A 21033-nucleotide genomic window follows, 5' to 3' on the forward strand; every position below is an offset into this window, starting at 1 on the left:
ACAAGTCGAATTTTTTCGAACAACAAGGTCAAACTTGTTGTGAATCAGCCAAACATTATGTTTAAAACAATATACTGTGTCATGCTGCTTTTATAAAATCGACTTTTTCATTCGAATAATTGTTGATTCATATGACGAGTAACTTGTAGAATGTACTAGTTACACTTAACAAAATCTCACTTGTTATTTGAACCAAAGAACACGTAGGAGCTATTTTAACCAAAAAACTTGTTGACCGAACATGAGAACTGGTTGTTTTATTTGTCGGTGTAACTATGGATTCTGTAAATAAATATTCATGTTTTTCAGTATTGGCTTTCAGCTCCATGGGGAATGAAATTCGTCATTAAGGTTTTTTTAATGTGATATCTAAATTAAGAGCCCACACACAATGTTTAATTAGACTTGTAAAACAACAGTCAGTGATTTAAAGTAGTCTATTACAACATAAGTATTATTGTATAAAATATGAAAAATATAAAATAAATCCAAAATATTTTATGTCAGCTGGATTCCCTATCATGTTGAACCAATAATGGATAATATTGTCTTCGGTTACCGCGATAGTTACTCATGAAATAAAACTATGGAAACGGATTAAATCGCATAATTATAATGAATTATACAATTCAACCCGACGTTTCGAACACTTTACAGCGTTCGTGGTCAACGGGTGACTGAGGAAAAATTACAATGTGGAAATGCTACCCACATACAAGAAATATTAACGAACCATGACCATAAATAATATAGATTTCTAAGGCAGGTTCACACACTATAGCTTTATTTATAGTGTGTGAACCTGCCATATTTCATCAATAGAATATTTTTATTGGCACACCTCAGAAAAAAATACAGAAAAAAGATACAGTGGAGACAAAACAAATAAGTAAAGAAACAAATAATTATAAACAGAGGCAGACAACAGGCGGTTTTATCGCTAAAGCGATCTCTACCAGACAACCGAATAATGTCGCCCTACACTCCTAAACTTTTTAATTAAGAAACAATTTACACTACAAGCATGACTCTTAACCCTAAAACTGCCGGCGAAAATTAAATTTCCCACCGCATCGCCAGAGGGCGTTATCGCCAAAATTAATTTGACCCGTCGCAGAATAGGGTTTGATTTACGTACTACAAAACTATAATGTCAAGAAGGGCATAAGTGCCTAAAATATTGTATGGAGATAAGTCATTTTAAGGTTAAGTTTGAAATAGTTTTGGTGATTTATAATAAAGGTTTCAGAATTGTTTTGGACTGTGGTCAAATTGATGAATTGTGAGGTTAGATTTTGAAATAAATATTATTAAGGTAATGGCGCCTATTAACGTGGTACTTAAGCAGATTTCAAAAGATACCAAAAAATTAAGGGTATCAAAGCTCATTAACGACCACAAATATTTTTTTTATGGAAGAGTATTTATTGAACTATTAGTTTTGAAGAGTTTTAGGATCATTTTAGTTTATTATATGTCATAAAATGATTATTGAAGCCAACATACCTAAATTTTCTATTACCGTGGTAATGAACAGGTTGCAGTTCTATTAACGCGAATTGAGATTTCATTACCGAGGGTATGAATGACAGTGTTTTTCTGCCATCGGTAAATAGAAACCCATCTCAAAATTCGGAGCTTAATACCGACGGTTGAATATACAAATTATGACAAATACATATACCTAATATACTATCCTCCTTTATGAATACCCACAGAAGACTCAGTTTCACCTAAGAAATCTGTACTTACGGTACACTAAATGTCATATTTTGATACAAGACTAATATGTCGCTCGGTAATAGATACTTCTATAGGAACCCATTACCGACCCAAACAAATATTGCATGGATCGGTAATAGATTCTTATATATTCTATTACCGAGGGTTATCTGATCGTACCATCGGTAATAGGCATAAATTGGAGTATTATAAAATCTAATTCCGACCCATAAAAACAAAGTCATACAGATGTATTTTCATTACAAATCAAAATAAAATATTGCAACCTTATATTTAAACCAAGCTTACATAACTGGTAAGTAAGCATCAGACTTTATGTCAATGTTTAAAAAATTGACAAATTAACGGTTTTCATAGAAACTACGAAATCAGTCATGAAGTTTTTGCTAAAAATTAAGGTTTTGTTGAATAATTTTCATACCGCGTAAATAGTTCTTTGATAGCGTGAATAGATCAAGATTGAAACAACTGTAAGACATTATATAACTGATCACATATACTTAAAATAAAGCAAAAAGAACTAATATCACTACTTTAACTATTACCGTGGTATACCACAGTAATAGAATCTACTCACGAAATGGCGCCTTTCACCGCTGTCTTTTAATTTCCACTTTAAACACATTTCCAGGCTAAACAATACGTAAAAAGTACTCAGAAGTCATGTAGAAAACTATAAACAATAATTTGAAATGCATAACTTTCACCTGTTTGCCATAATTATTACGTAAACTACTAAATGAGATTGGAGTTCACTTAGGTTTAGCGTCACACGTCAGTATGACACAACCTCTTCTCGCGGCCCCGTGGCAAAAACTGTCAAATAGCGAGCGTCTTCTTTCATTCACACTCTCTATCGCCTATATGTGCGTTAGTCAACTAAACAGGCTTCCTTTGTGTGAGTAACTTTTTTTAAGAAATTGGTCGGTTTGCCTATAAAATGCGTATTTGCAAATGCGGCGGTAATGGACGTCGATTTCGATACCCGCGTTGATAGCCGCCGTTACCTTAACAATGGTTAAGTGTAAGTCTTCTCTGTTTGTCTGTCTGTTACCTCTTCAGGCTTATTAAACATGAACCTATTTTTTTAAATATCTCACCAAAGTGGAATAAATTAAAAATATAACTATTACTAACTACAGGGTGGGAAGGATCAATAGTTATTTGTTATACAAGGGGGCAAAGTTGTATTTTAACGCCGAGTGTGGAATTGAAAAACGAGCAAGTGAAAGGATTCTATAGTTGAACCACGAGCTAAGCGAGTGGTTCGAGAATAGAATCCTGAACTTGCGAGTTTTTTAACACACGAGAAGTAAAATACATTTGCACCCGAGTGTAACACAAAACTTTTCCCCTCACTCTAGCGAGGATACTACAACGCAAAAAATGCGTTTATCACTGCTTCCAGTAGTTCCACAGGTGGTAAATCATCTTTATTACTAGATTCACCTACTTTTATCAATTTTGAAGCAGTTAATTTGACTTTATTCAAGGTCAAATTACTTTACCCACTAGTGGATAAAATGCGTTTTTACCCGCTGGTATTAAAGGACAAAGCACGTTTTTCCGAGCTAGTGAGGGGAAAATATATTAAGTGACTTTTGATAAATTTCAGTAAAAAAATCGTTTTTTTCTGTATTCTGCATTTGGAAAGTTTTGTCTAGTTACATCAACCGCAATAAAAAAAATTGCTAATTACTTTACAATGATTATTTTGATACCTTCATTGTTGCCAAAAAGTGGCACTGAAACTTGATCAGTTTCATGTGCTCTGCCTACCCCGTTTGGGAACTAAGCCGTGTATAAATTTATGGTTCTGATTCTGACTGTCTAATGAAAAGTTTTCGGTAAGTTGGAAAATTAACCCACTTTTTCTTAAAACTAGTAGGATTCTTCCAGCACTATAATATCTCACACAAACTCATACATACCGCCATATATCTGCCCTAAATTTGGCCAACAACATCCCACTTTATGTGACTCCGTAAAACTGATAGAACCTTCCTAACTTCTCATCTCTACACTTACACCTTTATCTCCTACACATAAAATAGCTTTCGCAATAAAGAGGTTAACTTTATACGACTTTTCGACAGTTGGTTTATGATTAAAATATATATGCAGACAAGGTGCCAAAGATATGTATGCGCGACTTTATTGCTTACACTTTAACGTTGTGGATACATACTTTTGACACTTTTTCCGCATCTATATTTATTAACTTGACCGTATAAGAATGGCGCTGTGTTATATTCTCTAGTTTGGCGCCATCTATCGTCGGTTATGGGCAACTTTGACATTTGGCCTTCCTAATGCTGAACGCGACTCTAAAGTTAACCAGTATATGTATGGTATTGATGTCCTTATAAATTTTAAAGGAATGAGAGGTCAATTTAACTTGGTTATTATAAAGTATGGGAGTTATGGGTTAGTGATAGTAAATAAGATGTTTTTCGACCTAATTCGAAGTAATGGCAAAGAATGAACTGTGTATGGAATAAGAACTTCTTTCGAGAATAATAATGAGGTTATCACACTTGTGAGTTCAAAATGAGATTCATGAAACTACTCAAGTTTCAGTGCCACTTTTGGCAAACAAGGGGTTGACAGAAAACGAAACTGTGACATTGCAGTGACAGGTTGCCAGCCTCTCGCCTACGCCACAATTTAACCCATATCCCACAGTCGCCTTCTACGACACCCACGGGAAGAAAGGGGGTGGTAAAATTCTTAACCCGTCACCACACGGGCATCTAATACGGGCACGGGCAGATAAATCTTATTTATTGGTAATTTTATGCTATGGCAATTTACCTTACTGGCGTTTACAGGAATAACTTTATATTTTTTTTTCGTATCTTGGTAACTAAAATGATCTAAATTGTTGTATTTGTCGACTATCAAACTAATTTTCATTTTTATAATCGACTAGCTTTTGCCCGCGGCTTCGCTCGCGTTAGAAAGAGACAAATAGTACCCTATGTCACTCTCCATCCTTTCAACTATCTCCACTTAAAAAATCACGACAATTCGTCGCTCCGTTTTGCCGTGAAAGGCGGACAAACAGACAGACACACACACTTTCCCATTTATAATATTAGTATGGATTACAAGTTTTATACGTATAAGTACTATTTGACTAGGGCTTACTATAAGAGTTTTGAATGATTCACGGTTATTTTCATTAGACTTATATTGACCGGGATATAGACCGTGATTACCTTTTTGATTTTTGTCGAGCTCGACAAAAATCAAAAAGGTAATCACGGTCTATATCCCGGTCAATATAAGTCTAGGGCTTACTACTTTTGAAATTGTATAAATAAATGATTTAAGAAGTGCGAAATGTACTCTTTTCAATCTTTTTAACCACACATCCCAAAAATGGCGACACCCTCACGGGCCGTGGGCGTCACTTATCTCTGCGACGGACGTTGTCAAATGACGCGCTTTGTCACGGCGTCACCTTCTCATGACGCGGTGCAGCGTCAAAACTTAATGCTATATTATACTTGAGCTACAGCGATGAAATGACGCATCCTTGGTGCCTCCAGGACCTATTCAAGCTAACTACTAATAAGTTTAATGCTTACTGCGTTTTCACATTATCCAATCCGATATCGAATGTAGGACCGATATCCCATGCATTTAAGTCGCCATCTTTGATTTTTGCCTTTGAAATCCTTCCGACATCCGATATCGGATCGGATAATGTGAAAACGCACTTAGTCTTACTTTCTATAATGTAAATTTATTCTTATCCGTTATCTAATAGATATCTTCAATTCAAGTTTCAATTACAGAATGAAAAGTCTTAAAATAATACAATCTAAAAACTCTAAAAACTACTACACACACCAATCAAAACAGTACAACACCAATATATATCACAACAATCAATCAAACAAAACATTCAAACATTACAAAAATTTGTTCTTGTATGAAGGTAAATAAATGGATTATGTTAAAATCAGATCTCTTGATGTTCAAAGTTAATATTACCTAAATACTTAGGTAACCCTTTATTCATAAAAAAGTTACGTTGTTCCCTTCCTGTCACATTGACATAATTATGTATTTGTGAAAAAGGGACAAATATGGGACAAATCACTTAACTAATCAGTTCAGTAACTATTTTTATTAATAAGGGGATTAGTCTTTTGCACCTGTAAATGTCACTATCCGTTTTAAAACTTATGCCAAAACACAGCGCAACACCCCTAGGGCGTCACTTATGGCTGCAACGGACGTTGTCAAATGACGCGCTCTGTCGGGGTGCAAAGACGCGTCAAAACTTAGTGTGACGTGAGTGCTATATTAATATAGTGCAGATACATATAATACTTAGGTGCATACACAGAATCACGTCTGTATTCCACTATTTTTAATGAAACGTTCAGGTCACAGTGCCACTCCATACAGATATCTTCGCTATTAACCGTTTTTTAGTTGTCAACGCGATTTTATATTTCATTTTACTATTCAACGTTTCCGCCATTATACTGCATCAAAAAGACTGATGTCCCAGCAAAGTGTCACTGGAGATATAAACACCACGTAAGTATTCCATAATTGTTGTTGTTGGCAGAAAGCAATGAAACTACTCAGGTCACTGTATGTGACTTTAAATATCCATACAGATACTTAAATATTAACTGCAATTGTAATTGATATACAAATTATGCAATAGTAGAATAACTAGCTTGATATTTTATTCGTTGATATTAGCGTTTTATTTTTTTAGGACCACTTGTCACTTCCAAAATAGATGTAAGGAAATGTAAGCTGAATAAATAATTTTTAATAATACCGCGTAAAAACTATGAAATTTCATTCCTGCATACATACTATCAAAAACAATCTACTTACTTGAGAGTAAAAAAACTGCCAAATACAATTGACAAAAGACACACACACTATACTTACAATAAAATAAATTGTTACACTACACTAGACATTAATGATATTTTTTGTAACTATAATTTAATAAAAATTGCTAGGTACAAATAGCCAAAAAAAAATTTTTTTTTCAAGCCAATCTACAACAAATAAAATAAAAAGAGAAGATTTTTCTACATCTATAAGAAGGTATAATTTACTTCTAAACGAATAAAATACCACTACTACTACTATTTTTGACTACGTTAGAGTCACTACTACACAGACTATTTGAGGCCATGGCTCGCATACCTCGTAGCCTTGTTTGATGGCCATGACGCCTCGTGGCCGGGACCACGCGGCGTACTCCAGCCCATCCTTCTGTTGGCAGTGCTGTTGGACAAATATACCGTTATGTATATTAAAACTATGTACTCATTTATAAACTAAAAACCTAACCACAAAATTAAAATTTTGAAAAAGCCCCGACCGCGACATAGTACACTGATTTTCATGAAACATGGCTAAGAACACTTCCGACAAACTCAGCTTTCAGACGAAAACAAACTAAATCTAAATCGGTTCATCCGTTCGGGAGCTACGATGCCACAGACAGACACACACACAGACAGACAGACAGGCGTCAAACTTATAACACCCCGTCGTTTTTGCGTCGGGGGTTAAAACGGAATATTTTATGGCAAATAATTTTTGCGCAAGATTCTATCGCAACATGTTAGTTTCTTTCCATGTCAAATCATTCGGTTCGCAATGTAATGCAAACACACCCGCGTTAATAGCTCGTTGACAGTTGTCATAGACTGTCATAGAAACCATGTTTACAGTATATTGCCGCTGAGAAAAATGAAATAGGAAAGTAAGAGGTGAAAATTACGAGTACTAAGTAACTCAAAATTACCTCTTAATTTATTAATAATAACACTAATGAATTCCATATCTGGTTTAAATTTATCGCCCGTATATGGCTCATACCCGCTATAAGCTTTACGAGGAACATAAGATTATTTCCAGTTAATTCCATACTATTAATATTATAAATGGGAAAATGTGTGTGTCTGTTTGTTTGTCCGTCTTTCACGGCAAAACGGAGCGACGAATTGACGTTATTTTTTAAGTGGAGATAGTTGAAGGGACGGAGCACAGAACTTAATTTAGATAGAAGAAACAAATTCATATATTTGTATAGGGGCCGAGCGTGTCAAATTTTGTACTGAAGTTGATTCTTGCCTGTAATTTTAAATATGTCTCAGGCTCTTGATTGTTCATAATTTTTGTGTTGTTGCAATTGAATATCACGTAACGAGGCATTTTTTATGTTTTGGTTGACTTCAACTTACAAAAATTGACGCCCGAAAGCTGCAAGCTGCGAGTAAAGACGGACAACTCAGTGGATTTCACTGAGTTCATTTGACACGCTTAGTAGATACGTTTGGGACGGAGAGTGACATAGGCTACTTTTTAACCCCCGACGCAAAAACGACGGGATGTTATAAGTTTGACGTGTCTGTCTGTCTGTCTGTCTGTCTGTCTGTTTGTCTGTCTGTCTGTGTGTGTGTCTGTCTGTGGCATCGTAGCTCCCGAACGGATGAACCAATTTCGATTTAGTTTTTTTGTTCGAAAGCTGAGTTAGTCGGGAGTATTTTTAGACATGTTTCATGCTATCCACTATTATGTCGCGGTCGGGGGTTTTTTCAAAATTTTAAGTTTGTGGTTAGGTTATTGTCTCTTTCTAACGAAAGAGAAGCCGCGGGCAAAAGCTAGTAAGTTCTTATTTCCTACCTAGTGTTGTTTACATAATTATGAACACTCCATCCGCTCAAATATTACCGCCACATTATTCGCCCAACAAAGAACTTTATAATTGAAACAACAACACAATAATGTACTAAAACCTTCTACAATAGCAATAATTCTTTATTATTGGAGATTTTTCCACCGTAAAAGACATATACGTTTATATATGTAGGAAAAGCGATGTTTATATCCATGACCCGGCTAACATATAAAATGTTAGTCCGAAACTGATCTTCCGTCTCGCTCTAACGTTATGTGTGCGTGGGAGAAGGAATGTGTGTGACGCAGACGAGTGTGCATGTATGGGGATACGTGTAAAGGTAGGATAGGGAAGGAATGGAGACGGCTTTTATGACTTTATTATATTTTTTTTTCGGTAAACTTAACAGAAAAAATAATGGATAAGGGTTCATGAGAAGAAAATATAATTTGAAATTGTTCCTAATCTACTAATGCGCTTTTAAGGACCTACAATAAATGTAAAAGGTTTTAATCAGGTCTAATTTATGTTAAACCATCTAAAGCAAAAAGTGAAGTAACTAATACGCTTAAATATGTAGTTATTTATGATAGTTAATATTTAAAAGTTACGAGTAATATAGATAATAAGTAGATATAAGTTATACATTGCACGCCCATGCCGGGTAACTGTTGGGACTATACTATATACATCATACATACCTGCTATCTTTTGTACACAGTTTGTCAATAAAGTGTTTCTATTCTATTCTATTCTATTCTAAGGATGTAACGTCGCTTTCATAAAAAAACTAATGCCTACGCCAAATCTTGGGATAAGTTGTTAAAGCGGGATAACGCAAGGAGGATGAGGATGATGAGTTACATTAAGAATGAACAGGCCCAAAGAAACAGGTACACATAAAATAACTAAGGCAGTAAACTTTCAACACGTAACTGTCTTCTAACCAAGCTGTAAGACCAGGGGCCCAGTTTTCGACGCTACAAGTTACAATTTACAAGTGGTAGTCACTGTCTTATATGACATGTTGGGAAGAGACTTCCGCTTGTAACTTGTAACTTTCAGTTTTGAGAAATGGGCCCCAGCTATGTGTTAATTAATGCTTAATCTACAACTACATATCAAACTATGATATCGATAGAGTTTGGATTACAAAGAATGAGGGAAGCAAAATGATTTTTTAAAAAGGTTTATTTTCACAATTCACTTTTCCTGGGAAAATTACTTGTTTTGGTACAATGACAATGACAATGACAATGGCACTGTTTTTATTTTATGTGCCATATTCGTATCATACTAAAACAAAAATAAATAATGAAATTCACCTAACGCAACATGATGATTGACTTTTTATATCGACGACAGGTAATTAAATGATTGTAATCGCATTACATAGTAACATCTAACAACCGTCCATATGCTACGGTAACCTTACTACTAAGCCGGATACTTGTTCGCCGCCAAAACAAAAAAAAAAACAACTAAAAATATCTAACACCGTCTCCACGCCTCCCGTATTCCCAAGAAAAACCCAAGACACGAGTATTTTTCTTACCCTCGTATGTGTGTGTGCACACACGGGCGGCACACACACACGCACGCGTACGTCTCGGGTAGTAAAATATTATGCTGTCGGGTCTGAAATAACATTGTATAGATAATCAATAACTGGGTTTTATGCGTTTTAAAATTGTTAGAACTGCTTGTTAATGTCCGCTATAGTATAAGGACAAAGGTGCAGAAATATCTACACTTAGACTAAGGTAGCTTTGCACAAGTTGAGCCTTGGTTGGCTGATAGAGAATGCCATCTGTCTGGTATTAAGTCCGCTATTTGTACTTTTTATGTCATCATCATCCACCTTGCGTTATCCCGGCATTTGCCACGACTCATGGGAGCCTGGGGTCCGCTTTGACAACTAATCCCAAGATTTGGCGTAGGCACTAGTTTTACGAAAGCGAATGCCATCTGACCTTCCCCGAAGCGTAACTAGGCCTTATTGGAATTAGTCCGGTTTCCTCACGATGTTTTCCTTTATCGAAAAGCGACTGGCATATCAAATGACATTTTGCACATAAGTTCAGAAAAACTCACTGGTACGAGCCGGGTTCGAACCCGCGACCTCCGGATCGAAAGTCGCATGCTCTCCATCCATCAGAGCTTCCCATTGTATAAAGTTTTATGTATAAAGTTTAAATAAAAAAGCAGGCATCAGAAATGCATGTAAGTATACATATCCTTATAAACTCCACAATTAACGAAAACAGCGCGGATACAAATGGGATTCGAACCCAGGACCATCGGCTTAGCATGCAGGGTCACTACCGACTGCGGCAGGTCGCGTCGGTCACACAGGTGAACAGCCAAAGTTTATATCGTCACTACTTTTAAAAAAACTTGTATCTTTTTCTGTCAATGAAAAGAAAATTGTAGTAAGTATGTATGGAATGCATATAGACTTACTGCGTTTTAACTTTGAGGAACAGCGTGAGATACGAGATTTTTTAAAAGTAGTGACGATATACATGTACAGTGAGCTGCAAAATTGCATGGAGAAATTATGAATAAATAAATAAATAAATATTATAGAACATTCTTACACAGATTGACTGAGCCCCACGGTAAGCTCAAGAAGGCTTGTGTTGAGGGTACCCAGACAACGATATATATAATACACAAATACTTATATACATAAAAAACATCCATGACTCAGGAACAAATATCTGTGCTTATCACACAAATGCCCTTACCGGGATTCGAACCCGGGACCGCGGCGTAGCAGGCAGGGTCACTACCGACTGCGCCAGACCGGTCGTCAATGGAATGAATTCATTGATAAATTCGCTATGCACTTTTGCAGTCGATAGTACAGTCGCCGGCATAAATAAGCGATGATTTATGTACCTTGTCACTTTACAGTCGTTTGAAATGTCATACGAAATTGTCAAACCGATTAAAAGCGACAAGGTACAGAAATCATCACTTACTTATGCCGGTGATTGTAGGTAGGACTAAGAGTTCTTATTACAGTTTAAACCTTGTCAAGAGAGTTTGTTGCTTATAAATATGAAGGTAGTAATAAAACCTGCTACTCTGGCAGGAAGTTTATAGCATTTTTCAGGTTGATATTTTGAAGGTGGAAGGTGCATTCGGGTAATGCCGTTAATCGGATAATTCCAAAATTCAAATGATAATCACCCGTGATTCCATAGTAATAAGGGAATTTCGGAATTTACCGACGGTTTTTGAAGTTCGGAATTACCCGAGTACACCTTAATTTAAACTCTTTCGTTATGATTTGTAATGAAGAAAAAATGTAGGATACACACAAACATTCAATTATATCTACTTACATATTTAAGACCGAGACACAAAGAACTCAAAGGGAGATGTCTATTTTAAGACTGGCATAATTTTTTAGTTAAATAAAAATTCATAGCTTGCATAAAACCTCAGTTAGGCAGTCAGTCGTGACAAAACACACCAAAAACGAATTGTTTTCAGTCGAACTCATAAAATATACAATTCGTAAACATCTATACCTTTAAGTTGTTTATTTTAACATTCCAGTTAAATAAAAAATCAGAGCTTGCAAAAAATACCAGACTTTTGAGACTCGAGTCCTTTTCATTTAACCCTTATTTCGGAACTGACCTCAAAAAATATAAAATAATGTTTCTTTAATAACACATACTACAGAAAACTGATTTAAACTTTCACGATTATTACACATAATTATTTTTAAATCGGGACTTAATCGCGTATAACTACATATTACACAGCCCATTTTTTCCTTATTCTGTCAAAAAAATTGTCAAAAGTTGAAACTCAAAAGCTTTGTAGATTCAGATGTGACCACATTACAGAACGGAGTAATTCCGTATAATGACGCTAAGCCGGGGGCGCGGCGCCACTGGCGTTGACTGATGCCTCATTGGGGGCATTTTTTAGGACACATTTGAAAATCTTGAAGACAAACATTACTTAACTGAAATTGTAAAATTTAAGAAGTTTAATAATTAACACCCTGTTTTTATTGAATCCCGTTAACTTTAAGGGAAGGTTCTTTAGATCAAATACAATTATTTTCTCTAAGAAACTAGCGGCTTAACTCTTACGGTTATTATTTCATTTCATCCAGTTTAAATAATATACTCTGGCCATCCTATGCGCGTCAGACATATGCTTATTCCAGCCCGCAACATATTTCTGTTTCCTTCGTCTCGGTTCCACATAACTATGCTCTATATTATAGATGGTCCAAGAGCTGGCAGGATTTTGGAGTAGGTCCTTGAGGCAACCTGGAAAGGTGCTCAGATGCTTCTCTGATCATAGCCAACATCAGGTCTGCAAGTCTGGCAGCTGGGGAGCGGGGCTTTATCGAGCTATGAATTTTTAAAGATTTAATTTTTTGAGGCCCAAAAAAGGTGTTTGAGGCAACCTGGAATTATTAAAAAGTGAAAATAGAGTTCCTCAGAAGTCGCATAGTATTTATGCCAGATCATTTGGCTGGGTCCTTCACCGTGCCAGAACGGTACAAAGTGGTAAAAAAAAAAATTCCAAAAAAGGTTCTTGAGGCAGTCTGTCATTTTTACCAGTGAAAGATGAGGGTCTAAATAGCCATGGAAAAATAATGCCATGACATGAGGTGGGGTCCGTACCCTGCCATTCGATCTTGAAAGTCAATTTTTTAGTTTTTCGTAAATAACTCGTAAACGGTGGCCCACAGCAAAAAAATATGTTAAACAGAAAATATCTACATAAAATTTCCTACAAGAAAGGTTATGTACGTTTTTTCGATAGGATCAATATATAAATGGATAATTTAGTAAGAAAGTTTTTTTTAATCGATTACATGCTCCGTTTTTCGTCAATACCTCGTAAACGGTGGCCCACAGCAAAAAATTATGTTAAACAGAAAATATCTACATAAAATTTCCTATAAGAAAGGTTATATAACTTTTTTCGCTAGGATCAATTTTTTAGTTGGAAAGTATTTTTAAATAGATATTTGGGCCGTTTTTTGTTGATAACTCAAACACGGTGGCTCACAGCCAAAAATAATGTTAGACAGAATTAATCTACATAATATTTCCTACAAGAAAGTTTCTATACGTTTTTTCGCTAGAATCAATATTTTAGTTGAAAAGTATTTTTAAATACATTTCATGGGCAGTTTTTTGTTAATAACTCGAAATCGGTGGCCCACAGCCAAAAATAATGTTATACAGAATTAATCTACATAATATTTCCTACAAGAAACGTTCTATAACATTTTTCGCTAGAATCAATATTTTAGTTAGAAAGTATTTTTAAATAGATTACATGGGCCGTTTTTTGTTAATAACTCGAAATCGGTGGCTCACAGCCAAAACTAATGTTACACAAAATTAATCTACATAATATTTCATACAAGAAGGGTTCTATAACATTTTTCGCTATAATCAATATTTTAGTTGGAAATTATTTTTAAATAAATTTCATAGGCCGTTTTTTGTTAATAACTCGAAATCGGTGGCTCACAGCCAAAACTAATGTTACACAGAATTAATCTTCATAATATTTCCTACAAGAAAGGTTCTATAATATTTTTCGCTAGGATCAATATTTTAGTTGGGAAGTATTTTTAAATAGATTTCATGGGCCGTTTTTTGTAAATACCTCGTAAAAGGTGGCCTACAGCTAAATAAAATGTTCACGAGAAAAAAATCTACATAAGATTTCCTACAAGAAAGGTTCTAAGTATACGTTTTTTCGCTAGAATCAATATTTTAGTTGGAAAGTATTTTAAAATGGGCCGCTTTTTGTTGATAACTCAAAAACGGTGGCTCACAGCAAAAAATAACGATATACAGAATTAATCGTCATAATATTTCCTACAAGAAAGGTTCTATAAGATTTTTCGCTAGGATCAATATTTTAGTTGGAAAATATTTTTAAATAGATTTCGTTAGCCGTTTTTTGTAAATACCTCGTAAACGGTGGCCCACAGCTAAATAAAATGTCCACGAGAATAAAATCTACATAAAATTTCCTTTAAGAAAGGTTCTATACGTTTTTTCGCTAGGATCAATATTTTAGTTGGAAAGTACATATTTTGAAATAGATTACATGGGCCGCTTTTTGTTAATAACATCAAAAACGGTGCCCCATTACCAGAAATAATATTAAACAGAAATAATCTATATAATATTTGCTACAAGAAACGTTATGTAAGATTTTTCGTTAGGATCAATATTTTAGTAGGACAGTATTTTAAATAGATTACACGAGCCGTTTTTTGCAAATAACTCGAAAACGGTGGTCCACAGCTAAATCAATCTTCAACTGGAATAACAAACATAAAATTTGCTACAATAAAAGTTTTGTACGTTTTTTCGCTAGGATCAATAATATTTAAATAGATTTATTTATTTACACAAAGAAAATTACACAGTATGACAGTATACAAAACTAAAGCACCGTGAATTTTAAATAAACATTACAACAAGTAACACAAAATTAAATATTAAATAAACAGCAAAATCAAAACATGACGCTCGTATAGCCCGGTCTACTGCCACGAACCATATCTGTTTTTTTGATTACATGTTGGAAAAGATGGACTCGCACCACCAAGTAGATGCGATATACTTCGATTTCAAAAAGGCATTCGACTTGGTCGACAATGACGTACTACTGCAGAAAGGGCCTGGCCGGACTGCCATGGTAAAATCGCCCCTGGCTAAATATGAAATATTGATATGCAGGATTATTCGTATTGTTACTACATGTACTACTACTGAATATTATGCCTCAAACTATTTCCGTTTATGAAAAAAATTAAAAAAAAGAAATTTTGTTTTTTATTTTTTTCTTTAAAACCGCGTATCCGATTAACTTGTTCTTTGGATATTTTATAGATATATTAGGGATACATCAATTAAAAAAAAATGAACTTCCTGACTTTTTGTTAAGTACATTTTTTTTTAAATTTATGTTTAAAAATTTTTTTTTTTACCACATACGAGTTAGCGACACCTACTATATTCTCATATAATAATCGCGATTTTATACTCTATTACATATATTTTTATCAAAAATATTAGTTTGGATCAACAATGTCAAAATAAGTTATTTATGTATTATTACCCTTTAGTACTTAGTACGTTGCTCCTGGAAAGTGATGTATGAAAATTTTGGCATAATTAATGGAAGATTTTTTTTAAATTGGGATATGTACATTATAGGCCGAAGTTATTTTTCATCAACCCTCCCCACCCCTCCCCCCTCTGCGTCACCCATCTACCCCCCCTTAAAGAGCCGAAAATGCGATTTTTCTCGATTTCTGACAAAACCGATTAAGATACAGAAAAAGCGTGTAGGAACGAAGTAATCCTTAATAAATTTACTACAAATCTCTCATAAACACTTTAGTGCTAGCACTTATAGTTTTCGCGCAATCCGTCACGAAAGTTGCTCCTTTCTTCAATTTTCTTTAATGAATGAAAAGTTTTCTCCTTAAATGTTTACGAAATCATCGGTTTGATAGTACTAAAATATTATAAACTCAAGAATTAATTTCAGGGGAAAAAATCACTACCATGGGCGGGACTTGAACTCACGGCCTCTAGATTGATAGATATGATAGATAAATAACGCTAGAGGTACCATTGATTCATATAGTAGAAAGCTGAAAGATTCGCTAACTAGAGATGAGCTTTTGGTGGCTCAGTTGGTAGAGCCCTCGAGTTTCTATTCAGAAGCCGTGAGTTCAAGTCCCATCCATGGTAGTGATTTATCCCCTTAATTTAATTATAGTCATGAGTTTACAATATTTTAGTCGTATCAAACAAATTTCGACGATTTCGTAAGCATTTTGGGAGAACACTTTAATATTCTTTAAAGAAAATTGCAGCAAGGACCAACTTTCGTGACGGATCACGCGAAAATTATAAGAGCTAGCACTAAAGTGTTAATGAGAGATTTGTAGTAAATTTATTAAGGATTATTTCGTTGCTACACGTTTTTTCTGTATCTTCAACGGTTTTGTCAATAATTTAGAAAAACCGCATTTTGGGCTCTTTAAGGGAGGGTAAAGGGGTGACGCAGAGGGGGGAGGGGTAGGGAGGGTTGATGAAAAATAACTTCGGCCTATAATGTACATATCCCAATTTAAAAAAAATATTCCATTAATTATGCCAAAATTTTCATACATCACTTTCCAGGAGCAACGTACTAAGTACTAAAGGGTAATAATACATAAATAACTTATTTTGACATTGTTGATCCAAACTAATATTTTTGATAAAAATATATGTAATAGAGCATAAAATCGCGATTATTATATGAAAATATAGTAGGTGTCGCTAACTCGTATGGGGTAAAAAAAATTATTTAAAACATAAATTTAAAAAAAAAATGTGCTTAACAAAAAGTCAGGAAGTTCATTTTTTTTAATTGATGTATCCCTAATATATCTATAAAATATCCAAAGAACAAGTCAATCGGATACGCGGTTTTAAAGAAAAAATAAAAAACCAAATTTCTTTTTTTTTAATTTTTTTCATAAACGGAAATAGTTTGAGGCATAATATTCAGTAGTAGTACATGTAGTAATAATACGAATAATCCTGCATATCAATATTTCATATTTAGCCAGGGGCGATTTTACCATGGCAGTCCGGCCAGGCCCTTTGCAGCACTCGGTTTCACCCCAAAGCTCTTGTCGTTTTTTGCTAATTACTTGAAAGATCGTAGCCAATACGTGCAAATGTCGAACTTCCGGTCTAGAGAATATTATACGCGTTCGGGAGTTAGCCAGGGGAGCAACTTGGGTCCGACACAGTTTCTTATTATGGTAAACGACCTTTGCAGTAGTATTGTTGGGGCGCATTTTCTCCTCTTTGCTGACGATCTCAAGTTAATGTTGCCAATAGATAGTTCCTTGGACTGCGACTTTCTCCAGCAGATGGTGGATACAGTGTCACGGTGGAGCGCTAATAACAAGCTGGAGCTTAACGCTAAGAAATGTAAAGCCATCACATTTACTAGGTCAAAAAACCCGATCACAGCGAGCTACCATCTTTCTGGCGTTCCGCTGGAGCACGTTTCCGCCATCCAAGATCTTGGTATTGGGTTGGATACTAAGCTCAACATGCACGATCACATCATAAGCATTTGCAAGAAGGCTAACAAGACGTTAGATTTTATCATGAGAACAGCCGCACAATTCAGTGACGTGAAAATTGCCCTACTATTGTATAATGCGTATGTCAGAAGCAAATTAGAGTATAATGCGATATAAACGCGTATAAACGCCCATCTGCTCGCAAGAATATCAACATTAGGTGCCACGTCTAAAAACTCATTCACTATTTGCAGTGCACGAACTAGCGGTTACTTGCGGCAAAACACGGTTCGAGCGGCCGGCACCGCCAGTAGGGGTGCCTACATTCACGAAAAGCATATTTCGTCACAGAGAGAACAAATAGACGGACCAGCTGGGATACTAAAACCGGGCAATCTGACTCCCCCTTCAAAATACCACATGCAACAGACATCAGCACGACATTACGCCTAACTTCTAACGAGAAGAAACCCAACGTCCCCAAAAGGAATTTTGTTGGGTACAAGAATCGATAATACCCGTACATTTTTTTATAAAAGAAACGCAAAAATGTTTTTTGGACCTTTTCGAGCAGCAGGATGTAGGGCGCTTCATGGGGATTCCAAACGGCTGAGGCTGTCTCAAGCTTACTTCTCACCAGGGTGGCTAGCCGAATGGCACAATCGCTCACGAAACGCTCACGAAACGAAGCGCTAGTAGATATCTATCTCTATCGCGCTTGCGTATTGGCGCGACAGAGCCAGCGGCGTATCGCTTTCGTTTGGCGTCGGAGAAATGCCATTCGGCTACGGGGCCAGGGTAGTATAAAGAAGCTTTATGTCCCTGGGATTGTCAAATTCTTTGGCGTTGCGGACAACAAACCCAAGCCTGCGGTAACAGTCAGCAGCAAGCATTGTCATGTGCTCATGAAAGTTAAGGTGGGAATCTAAAACATAACCGCACAGTTGTCAACATTGAACTGAAGTTTGTTTACAAGACTCAATTCATAAACCCGATCAATATCACTTTGTAAAGATTGTAAGTCAGAATCTTCCTGGACCCTGTAAATTAGTTTCAAGTCGTCAGCATAGAGTAGGCATTGCGCATGCTTAGGCACCAAGGCAAGATCATTGACCATAACACCAAAGAGCAGAGGACCCAGAATAGAGCCCTGACTGACCCCGGAACGGGTGGGGTAGGCACTCGACACAAAGCATCTGTGCTGCACATATTGCCGTCTATCACGTAGATAATTAGCAAAAAGGCAAAGCAGTTTAGGCGAGAAACCAATGCTGCATAATTTGCTTAAGAGTACGTCGTTATCTTCGCGATCAAAGGCTTTTTTTTAAATCAAAGTACAGCACGTCCACCTGCATCCCTCTATCTAAGTAGCGCGAAACGGAATCAACCAAGGTTAAGAGGCCTTATTCCTAAAGAAGAGCGTTTTTTGCAAAATGTAACATTTTTCATTCAAAACTATAATGAAACTATACTTAAGTGATTATTAAAAAACTGATAATGTTTCTAAAAGAACATATCTTAAGCTAGTTAATCATAATATAATATTTTAAAATATGTTTTTTTATACTTAAAACAAATCAGTTTTTTCGGTAGACGTTTTCAAATTTCGTAGTGGGATCACTCGTTTAGAATCGTGATTGTGCTGTTAAATATGTTATTTGGGGTAATAAATGATCACAAATCACAATCCTATTTGTTATATCCAGCACGGGAAGCATGGTCGCGCGATAGACGAAAAAATATCAGGCCGTCCGGATATCGCACTTACAAATAGTGCGATGGACGGCCTGCTATTTTATCGTCTATCGCGCGACCATGCTCCCCGTGCTGTACGAGGTAATCATAGTTTGACATTTTAAGATTTATTTGAAATGGTGGATAAATAACCTTCCGTATCTTCCCCATTTTTTCGATAAAAAGAGGTTTACATTATGTATTTTTCCTGCGATTCCTGCATTTATTGTAACTCTTAAATAATATTATCCTAAACTAGAACTTCTTGTTGACATATAAGAAAAAAATTATACATATAGGACATACCTTTCTGTCGACAGACATTTTTTTAAAGCACCTAAAATTCGAATAAAATACACTGTTGATACGGGCCCGCTCAGTCTGCGCCGAGCGCTCGTAGACAACGGACTTGCGTTCGATCGTCCGGCGCTCCTTGCTTTCGTAAGTAGCTAGATAGTTCCGAGAAATGCTGTATACTGCGACTTAACAAATCTTGATCCCGTGGGTGGCAAACAGGCATACGGTCTTATATATAGCTGCAACCCCACTGCTTTCTAACCTCTCCCTATATCTGGAGAACGGCTAAACCGATTTCGACGGTCGAAGTGTCTTTGTATAGAGGGAGCGGGGAGACGTGTGGGAAAAATATGGAATTTGGTTTGCGACTCTTGGGTCAAAAAATGTTGGACGGCCTGGCTAAACGGGGGAGATATTGGGGGGGTGCTCGACCAAATGTCATAGAAGACCCTGGGTAGTTTTTGAAGCCGCCATTTTTTTTTTCAAAATGGCCGACTTTTTTTTGTCGACTTTTCAAGTTTATCCTAGAGTGCTCAGATTTTGGTCATAGAATCTCTCTAGGGTCTAGAATAAAATGATATAAAATTTTTTTGAAAAATGCTACAAATGTGAAAAAAAAATCCATTTTTTTTGTATGGCAACTTTTAAACCGTAAGAGATAGCCGGGGGGTGCTCGATCAAATGTCATACAGGAGCCCGAGTAGAAAAAAGTTGCATCAAAAAAATTCAAAATGGCCGACTTTTTTTTTCAAGTTGGTCCGAGCGCGCTGAAATTTTGCATGCGGAGAGGTATGGGCCCCTAGAATACAAATGTCAAAAATTTTTTATCGAAAATCCAAGATGGCCGCCGTTATGGCAAAATAAATTTTTCTAGTATTTTCGCGAGCCCGAAGGGCGAGCTTCAGGGTGGGAGGCCGAAGGCCGACCCCGCGGAGGGCCGCAGGAACGGAGCTCACCTTTAGGCTCCCACCCGGGCCAAATCCAAGTAATTTCACTGCGGGCATAAAGTGCTCCCATACAATTTCCTTACAAAAGTGTCTTAAACAAGCGTAACCGGCGGGCCGAAGGCCCGACGGTGGAGCTTCGGAGCCGAGCGAAGGCCGAAGGCCGAGCTCCGCGTAGGGCCTAAGGCCCGGAGCGTCCCTGGTCGACTCGCCGGCGGTCCGGGAAGTTGGAAAAATACTTTCCAACTAAAATATTGATCCTAGCGAAAAATATTATAGAATCTTTCTTGTAGGAAATATTATGAAGATTAATTCTGTGAGACATTAGTTTTGGCTGTAAGCCACCGATTTCGAGTTATTAACAAAAAACGGCCCATGAAATCTATTCAAAAATACTTTCCAACTAAAATATTGATCCTAGTGAAAAATCTTATAGAACCTTTCTTGTAGAAAATATTATGTAGATTAATTCTGTCTAACATTATTTTTGCCTGTGAGCCACCGTTTTTGAGTTATCAACAAAAAACGGCTCA

General features: G+C 36.2%; 1 protein-coding gene across 1 annotated transcript in view; it reads right to left on the minus strand.

The window, feature by feature from the left end:
• The window catches only part of LOC125237439 (zinc finger protein rotund-like), a 223679-nt gene that overhangs the window by 116540 nt on the left and 86106 nt on the right, over positions 1-21033 (minus strand). The window contains exon 4 of the mRNA XM_048144505.1: positions 6934-7014. Coding sequence (XP_048000462.1) covers positions 6934-7014 — 81 coding nt within the window. The remainder of the gene's footprint in view (positions 1-6933; positions 7015-21033) is intronic.

This window comes from Leguminivora glycinivorella, chromosome 21 (assembly GCF_023078275.1).
Source record: "Leguminivora glycinivorella isolate SPB_JAAS2020 chromosome 21, LegGlyc_1.1, whole genome shotgun sequence".
In the NCBI taxonomy this organism is placed as follows: domain Eukaryota; kingdom Metazoa; phylum Arthropoda; class Insecta; order Lepidoptera; family Tortricidae; genus Leguminivora; species Leguminivora glycinivorella.